Source organism: Pollicipes pollicipes, unplaced genomic scaffold (genome assembly GCF_011947565.3).
Source record: "Pollicipes pollicipes isolate AB1234 unplaced genomic scaffold, Ppol_2.1 Scaffold_4881;HRSCAF=5763_pilon_pilon_pilon, whole genome shotgun sequence".
NCBI classification, from domain to species: Eukaryota; Metazoa; Arthropoda; class Thecostraca; order Pollicipedomorpha; family Pollicipedidae; genus Pollicipes; species Pollicipes pollicipes.
Window position 1 is genome coordinate 47,472,597 of NW_023596576.1, and position 8,887 is coordinate 47,481,483.

Sequence of the window (8,887 nt, forward strand, 5' to 3'; positions counted from 1 at the left end):
CGCGACAGATAGAACGTCGTTCGGTATGTGCAACTAAGCAGTCAAACGAATCCGAGAATGATCAAGTTTTCGTGTTGAAGGAATTCATTCAACACGTGCTCAAGATTCCGCAACCTACGGGCGGAGTCACCATCTCATTTAGAAGCGTTCACCACGGGCTCACCTTATCCTTTCGTATGTCACCGTCCATCAACTCAGAGAGCAGACACAGGGCGACGCGGCTGGCGTTCTCTGAGAGCACCCACCAGAGAGCACGGCAAGGCTTCTTGCTTCTCCCGCAGTACTGTACTGATTCTCGGGATGTCCGGAGAAGGTTAAATGGGGCGGTGTCTTACGGCGAGCACTAAAAAAAAAACAGCCAGACGAAAGGAAATTTCGAATAAACGAAGTCAAGAGGATACAACTTAACTCCGGAGAAGTTCAAAGAACAAAAATTGTACAAGGATGCAAAGTAACTGTCGACACTGTTAAAACGGAAAAAATGAGCATGACAAAAGTCAAGATGTGAACGCAGAAAGAAGGCAAACTGATCAACCAATTCGTCAACAAGTGCTTCGAATCCCGTTGCGTTGTCAGCCTTTCACTTTTTCACATGTGAAGACTGTCTGCCACCACCACACGTGCCAACCAGATATTTAAGCGATTGGACATCTTGGTGAACAGTACTGCTCCGGGTCCAAAAAGAGGCCTCCCAGCATGGCAACTTCGAACACCTGAGTGTGACTTACATCTTTGTAAATTTGTACAGAAATATACGACAGATGAATACCCCGCGCAGTTTCTGTGTCGTCTTCATGCGGTGTATGGGGTGGGGGTTACGTCACATGCATACCGATGGCTCCAAAATTAATACGGGTATATAGGATGCATATATACGAGTAATATAGGATGTGCACTCGTGTCAGGAAACACACGAAAACGTTTTACCTTGTCTAAGCATTGTTCCACTTTTATTGCAGAGTAATTCGCCATCCGCAAGGCTCTACGCTTCGTGCATCAGTGTGACGAATCCACATGCGTCATGTTCTCTGACTCTTTAAGATCTCTGGTGACCTTGCCACAAGACAGTCAGCAGCACAAAATTGCTGAAGAATTACTGCCTCGAAGCAACATGACAAACGTGTTGTTTTCGCCTGGGTACCCGGTCACTCCAGGATATCCGGAAACGAACAGACTGATTTCCCAGCCAAACAAGGTGCCGCCGGCCCTCACTTGGACGGGGAGAAGATACCACCATCAGATCTTAGGGACATACTCTATAGTGACCACGACTAAAACACGGTAGCAAGGTATTTGGGATGCATTGCGTACCGATATTACCTGTAGGCCGAACAAGCTACGAGCCATCAGAACGCAGATCGGCGAATGAAACTCATTTTACTTCGAAAACAGAACCCACGAAGTAAAACTTGGGCGGTTACGCATAGGCCACACGTACAAGACGCAGCCTTACCTGCTCTCCAGGGACACTCGACCACTTTCCGTAGATGTGCAGCAGCTTTGTCCGTGGCTCACGTGTTAGCTGGGTGTCGAAACTACGAGACTGAGCGAATCGTTATCTTAATCAGAATCACATTCCCTGGCCTGGCTTTTAGGTGATCCGCCGTCGAGCAATCCTCGAGCAGCATTTGTCCTTTTCAGAGACATTGTCTTCAAACTCTTATATTCGCCGGCCTAGACAATTGGAAGGTGGGTTACATGGGCCTTACGCGATTTGTTTTATGTGCTGCACGGTTCTGGTACGCAGATGACAAGCTTTCTGATTGAGTAGGACATTGATGACAGTCTGCTGACATAGGTATGATCATAGTTCTGTTGACATAGGTTCTTAACAGCAAGAGATGGGCGCAAATAACCAATGCAGTTGACGCGCCCTTAAAACTCAATAACTGACTACGAGCCCCGCTGAACAGCAGGATAGCTCTTAACCATCAATGGGAAGAGGGAGACCAGGACAGGACTTAACTCCGGCCTAAACACCAGTCCTGTCCTGATCTGTCCAGACCGTGCTTTTCTCCACCTTTGATCCGGCCTCACCCTGTCCTGCCGGTGCTGTCTCTATCCCTCCCCCTCTGCCTCCGGTCTTCTTGGTACGACCCGGTTAGGCACGATCTAGCCAGCTCAGTTCAGCATGATCCGGTCCAGTTCTGTCTGGACCGAGATTTTCTGGAAAGGGTGGGACATGTTATGTAGACAGTACCGATCTACTCGAATCAAGCGCTCTTATCAGAAGACCCCGTTCTTCAGTGTGCCGCTTTGTACATTGCAGCCGAGTCTCGTTATACCGTCTAGTCCTTCCCCGTGGTTTCACATCGAAATGGCATCACCGCTCATGCTCAAACGGCTATTCTACGAAATACCTGCAAATTATTTCGACCGTGAACGGTTTTGCCACTTATCCAGGGATCCGTCACCACACCTTCCTCTGTCCGTGTTCTAGCCGGCGTCATGGGAGGTTCGCGTGCATGGTGGCACGAGAGGGCTCCCTATCCACCAATGGCCGGTCTCCCCGAGGGGTTTTCGACGCACCAAGGTCAACGTCTAGGCGGATGAGCAAAGGTCGCCTCGGGCTGAGGATGGGCATGGCAGTCTGCTATAAAACCGCGCTCAGCCTCCTCACCAGCACCACTCGCTCTTTTCTGCACAGCAGCCGTCCGGTACCGCCCGCCCCAAACATGAAGCTGGTGAGTACAGCGCTCTGGTATATGTGGGACCTGCAGGCGACTCATCTCTGTAAAATACGAGCATGAGGGGTGTTATTCGACTCATATATATTTCATATTCGTATATATGCGTATATATTTCGATTCCTTTCATTTCATGCATCGCTATAGACCTGGGGCTAAGTTTTCCCACATGTTAGGTGGGGGCGGGGGAGGGGGCAACCCCTAAGGCATTCCCGACCGCTCACCACGCGATAGCTCCTATGATTATGACCGAGAACCACCGCACAGCGGGACGGGATGCAAGCACTAGGAACTGGCAGGCATGATGCCTTGGTTTTTGTTGTTCATGTTGTCGCGTGGTGATGGGCTCACGCCATCGTCGTGTCGACGCTGACCCAATGTGACCTTGCGTGACGTTTTGCAGGTGATTGTCCTCTGCCTGGTGGCTCTGGCTTGGGCCGACAAGGACGCCACAATCATAAACCAGCAGTTCGAGATCAACGAGGATGGCTCCTACGAGGCCCAGTAAGAGCGCCAGTCCCAGCATCCGGACACTTGCGAGACACTTCGGTGACATTATTGTCGGAGGTTGCCGTGTTTCCGATTGGTACATATCTCAAACATTCTGGCAGGCCCTCGGCTCGTGAGGGCGGCTGCTGCACCACTTCTGTAAGGCTTTGACATCTGGTCTCTTGGCAAGCACACACACACACACACACACAGGCTTCATGGCAAGCTTTAAGTGATTGGGCCCACCAACATGGCGTTATAAATTAAATTCGTCCTCCCGTTTGAGTTATATGGAGAACATTCCAATCCTTCTATGCAAAAAGCTCAACGACGCGGGTCGGAATGATGTCTAGTTGTAGACAGCTCTGCTTTGCAGTGGGCGTTTTTCAACCAAAGGGGAGCTTCCCTTTGGTAACCGGCGAGCAGGGTAGCGACCAATATGTTTCCGTTCTTCGTGAACACTGCAATCACAGCCACCGAAAGAAGCCAATCTGGTGGTGCCTCTGGTATACGCACATTTTCCCCCGCAGCGGTACAGCTGAAGACGGAGTGCAAAATCAGCAACGCGTTTCGGGTGTTCTGATATGGTTAGGGTTGGAAAACTGCTTTGAGTGATAAGCTTCTGCCCGTCTAAAACGTTAAGCTGCAGAACATCGTGATAGGTTTAATACCATTAATCCACTCAAATGTTCTTATGTCTTGATTCTGGTGGAATTTCGGCCAGTCGATCCTAGGTCGTTAGCCTATATGTCTCGTCGCTCATGACAGGGTTTTTAATCAACACCTCTCAGTTGGGTTCGATTTCAACGCTACATTTGGTTATTTTGTCTCCCTACCCCCCAGGCACGAAACCAGCAACGGCATCCTGGCCGATGAGAGCGGCGTCTCGTACCCGGGCAATGAGCCGGAGACGGGCAGCTATGCGAAGACTGGCTCCTACTCGTACGACTGGGAGGGCGTCACCTACACCGTCACCTGGACGGCTGACGAGAACGGATACTCTGCCCAGGGCGACCACCTCCCCAAGTAGAGCCTTTTATCCTCTCTCTCTCTCTGTTTTCTACGTCCCTTCGTCGTCTTTGTCCCGTGTCCCACCACCGCAAAAAATTGTCTCTGTACACCATGAGCGTTCGTGGTAGTCCCGCGTGTGATCCGAAATCAACAATACATTTTACAACTAAAGTCGTTTTGTCTGCCTGTCCCGAGGCTGGGATGTATTCCTTCAACCTGGCCGCAAAAGGAAGCGTATCGCAGCCTGTTCGTGACAAATGATGTCAATCGGAGACCAACAACCTCGTCAACCACAAATGCAAACCGATGCAAATCGACCAGGTTTAGGTCAGTTACAGAAAACCTTATCGTTCATTTCTCAGAAATAAAATAAGGTAATACGTGCCGTGCATAAGGCGCATCACATCTTCCAATTATGGAGTACTCAGTCATAATGCACCAGTTTTTTTTACCATATCCAAGTAGTTTTACCAATTACAGAATGCATTTTTCAAAGTAAAGGGTTTGGTGCTTTTGCTGGGGAAATAAATAGTAGTGTTTCGTGATGATGTGGTATATCCTGAATTTAAACGCACCACACCTTGCAACTACGAATTACTCATTCATAACGCACAGGCCTGTACCGCAACCAAGCAGTTTCACAATTAAAAGGCTGCATTTTTTCAGAGCAAATACTTTGGTGCTTTTTAGGGAATAAGTAGTTAGGGAGTTAAATATATCACATGACCAGGAGTAAGACAAGTCACAGTGCTATTCCAATCGAGTCCTGGGCTAGGAAACAAATGATAAATGCTACGCATTTGTAACCCATACGATAATCTAAACACATCGTGAACTGTTGGTTGAAATATCTTGTTACCTCAGGCATAATCAACTATTGAAAAAGTGTCATGTCATATTAACATGCTAGACGTTACATAATGTCTCACGCAACGGTATCATATGAAATGTCAGGCGTTACTTTGTGGCATTTCATACATCTTTTGCAAAAAGAATCCGAAAATATGCACACAAAATTGCACTGAGCCACTTTTGAAAGACAACAGAGGATGCAGACAGCTGGATGCAGCAGCGAACAACTGCCAATGAGGTCATTTCAGACTGGAATGTTGAAAAGTCAGACGTGCGTTCAAAAACCAAAAAGGAATTGCAGTAAGCGGAGGGCGTGGTCATCTACAGCAATCCTTCAGCTACCTGATGGTTGATCACACGCTCCGCTCCGATCCACGCTCCGATCACAACATTCCTTTCAGCTGACTGCGGCAGGAGGCGCATCGCGGCCTGTTCCTTTCAGCTGACTGCGGCAGGAGGCGCATCGCGGCCTGTTCCCAAGACGTGACGCCAACCAGAAGCCAAACGCCTTGCCGACCAGAATCCGATGCAAATTGACCAGTTTTCAGTCGCTCACAGAAAAGTATGTCGGTCATTTCTCAGATATCAAATCACTTAATATCAGCTGTAAAGTTCAACGCATCTCACCTTTCAGGTATGGATTAATCAGTTATAACACACTAGTGTTTACCATACACAATGTCGTGCCATTCGGCGCATGACCTTGGCCCAGGGCGGACGCGTTTCGAGACACCCCGCGGCTGCGTTACGTGACCGTGTCAGCGGGCTCTGTAGTGATGCGTGTCTGAGCTGGGGTCCGTACCAGGGAGCGGGCGTAAAAGATGAGATGAAGTGAGATTTTCTGGATGCTTCACACCCACAGGTGAGCGGTTCGAAGCTTGTGTCATACAGTGAGCTGGAACTGGACACAGGGGTGAGTGAAGAGCAAGCCACTCGGTCAAAAGTAGGGAAGACGCCGACGTTTTCCTAGCAGGAAACGAAACTTTTGGCGGGACGAGTCAAAGATCAGGAGCCCGTGGAATAAATATTAGGAAGCTTGAAGACGATGAGTCAAGACGACGCAAAACAAGGATCAAGAAACTCCCATTGTTCAACAGACAGAGGCTTTTGGTATCCAAACATGATGACGTGATGTCTCTGATGAGAAACAAAATCAGTCACATGGAGAAATGGTCTTGACAGAGATCAGAAATTAATTCTCGCTGGCTGTTAAATAAACCAGCTTAGAGATGAAGCCGTCAAAGCTGGACTGGAACATAAGGTAGCAAGCCTGGAATCACATGCAGCTGAACGAGATGGCCTCATTGAAAATAAGCGCTCAGTGATCAAGTGGTCACCTCCAAACACGTGTTCAAGGAAATGCAAGATGACGCAGAGCTCAGAGACATGCATTGGAAATCGTTTGAGCTCACGCTAACCGGAAGGCGGTGCCCACGGCACCCTGCCCTGGCTCCGCCGCTGAAGGCCGAGCCGAGAGCCTGAGGGAGTCCCCCGGCGCCCCGCACCGGCTCCCGACCGGAGAATGTAAGGGGGGCCACGACACCCCGCTCTGGCTCCGCCGCTGACGGCCGACCCGAGAGCCGAGGGAGCCCCCCGGCGCCCCGAACCGGCTCCCGACCCGAGAGTGTGAGGGGGGGCCACGACACCCCGCTCCGGCTCCGCCGCTGACGGCCGACCCGAGAGGCTGATGGAGTCCCCCGGCGCCCCGCACCGGCTCGCGACCCGAGAGCCGAGGGAGTCCCCCGGCGCCCCGAACCGGCTCCCGACCCGAGAGTCTGAGGGACCCCGACACTCCGTTCCGGCTTCGCCGCTGACGGCCGACCCGATCAACTGAGGGAGGCCGCTCGTGACGTCATACGGCGATCGTTCCCACGAGCGGAGGTAGACTCGGGTTACCTGGCAGTGGTTCGTCGCATCGACGCCAGGGTACCCCCCGGCAGGTTCGTCTGCACAGGCATCGGGTCACTAAGAAGTATCTCTTTGAGAACAGAATGTTGTCGAAAAGTGAGCGGGATGGCAGTGAGCTGTGTATAAGCGAAAGCCTAACGCAAAACAAAAACAGCGAAACTTGGGATGCTGCGCTATGTGTTCATCCGCAGCGGGTCAGCATACTGCAAAAACCAAACAGTTCAGAGGGCGACGGTGGACAGTGATCATTAAGTCAAACTGTTCAACTGTTCAGTGACTTTTCGGTGGTACCAGGCTTACGCGACCATCACGCCACGCTCGCTATATAATTGAACCGTTTTTGCCGATTCATAGTGTGGTGTTACGCAGGTCACGATGTGATTTATTTTAAGCGAGTTTTGTGAACGCGGTCTGCATGAAATCGGTACCGCCTTTACCCTGTGGCGCCCCTGCGGCCGTGAAGCCCAGTATCCGTGCGTGCGTGCGTGCGTGCGTGCGTGCGTGCGTGCGTGCGTGCGTGCGTGTGTGTGTGTGTGTGTGTGTGTGTGTGTGTGTGTGTGTGTGTGTGTGTGTGTGTGTGTGTGTGTGTGTGTGTGTGTGTGTGTGTGTGTGTGTGTGTGTGTGTGTGTGTGTGTGTGCCGTCGGCCAGCCCGCCCGGCTACCTGGTTGACTTCGGGCGTCGGCAGACGCTAGCCAGGGTAGAATGACTTGATGTGCTCTGGCTGCCAGGGACGTTAGTTTTGTCCATTTAGCCGCCCATATTAGGCATGAGTCTTTCATTGGTATTGTACTGAGTACGCATTTCATTTTCGTCTTAAAATAAATCGAGTCGCCTGTTGCCCCATCAATGCTGACAACTGCGCAGCTCATGCCGGGCTAGCCTTCATACTTGCTATCAAGATGCACATGGATGTCGATTTGCATTGTTTTGTGGGGGCCTTGCCCCCCCCCCCCCCCCATGTTCAGTTGGGCTCCCTCATGCTGGCTTGCCCCTCCCCTCAATGTTTTTAGCTGGCATACCACAAAAACGCGGGTAAAAATGATCGTTACACAAAGACTATCTTCTTTGATCTTTTTGCGTAGTGGTGTCTCGTACCACTCTGATAACAAAAAGTCGTGGCTGCCCTCATCACAAGACACAAATCGTAACAGCTGAGCAGATAAACGATGCAATAAACTTCGCATACCTAGCAGCATAACACACGCAATAGTTTGTGAGGTTAACGTGAAAAGCTCTGGAATATGGGGATGACCTAAGTCCTTCATGGCATGGCTAACCCCATCCCCTTCCCCCACAACCAAAATGCGTGCCGTCTTCCGCCATAGATGAAATGACCGCCATAGAAGAATGCCATGGGCGCCCCAGGGTGGCCTCTAAATGGGCGTCTTCACGTGCTGATCAGAAGAGACGCGTGCATCCAGTGCCTGATTCCTGGATGCAACCCTGCATAACTTTTATACTGCCTAAATTAAATACTTATAAATCACACAAATATTTCAAACACATATTGCTTGCACCAACATGAAGTGGACTAAATCCAGAGGAAAAAAGGTAGAAGGAGGGGGGGGGGGGTGTTTAGGTTGTCGGGCCTTTGGTTCGGCCCCCCCCCCCCAATAATTTTAAAAATTGACACCTCTGAAGACGCATGTTGCGTCGTAATCGCTTGCTCGCGGCTAACGTAACGTTTGTCACACATCCATGAAGTGACGCTTAAGTTCGGTTTCACGATCCAACGCCGTTATGTCTCAGGCACCGCAGCCGGGAAATAATGCAGACTGAACGGAATCGGACACACGACGGTGACAGCACGACGTTTGTGTTGGGTTTCACGGTTCAACGCGGCTATGCCTCAGGCACTGCAGCCGGGAAATAATGCAGACTGAACGGAATCGAACACACGACGGTGACAGCACTACCTTTGTATTGGGTTTCACGATCC

General features: G+C 50.6%; 1 protein-coding gene across 1 annotated transcript; it reads left to right on the top strand.

Annotated features, from left to right (window-relative positions):
* The first annotated feature begins 2,600 nt into the window (after nucleotides 1–2,600).
* On the top strand, nucleotides 2,601–4,350 carry LOC119100924 (endocuticle structural glycoprotein ABD-4). Its single transcript, XM_037224128.1, has 3 exons — nucleotides 2,601–2,684; nucleotides 3,091–3,191; nucleotides 4,020–4,350. The coding sequence occupies exons 1-3, from the start codon at nucleotides 2,676–2,678 to the stop codon at nucleotides 4,204–4,206; spliced, it is 297 nt and encodes a 98-aa protein (XP_037080023.1). The 5' UTR covers nucleotides 2,601–2,675; the 3' UTR covers nucleotides 4,207–4,350.
* Nucleotides 4,351–8,887: the final 4,537 nt, after the last annotated feature.

What these genes read in the sequence shown, in the direction of transcription:
- LOC119100924 (XM_037224128.1), top strand. An exon ending in GATGGCTCCTACGAGGCCCA is followed by an intron (nt 3,192 to 4,019) that starts GTAAGAGCGCCA and finishes CCTACCCCCCAG; the next exon opens with GCACGAAACCAGCAACGGCA.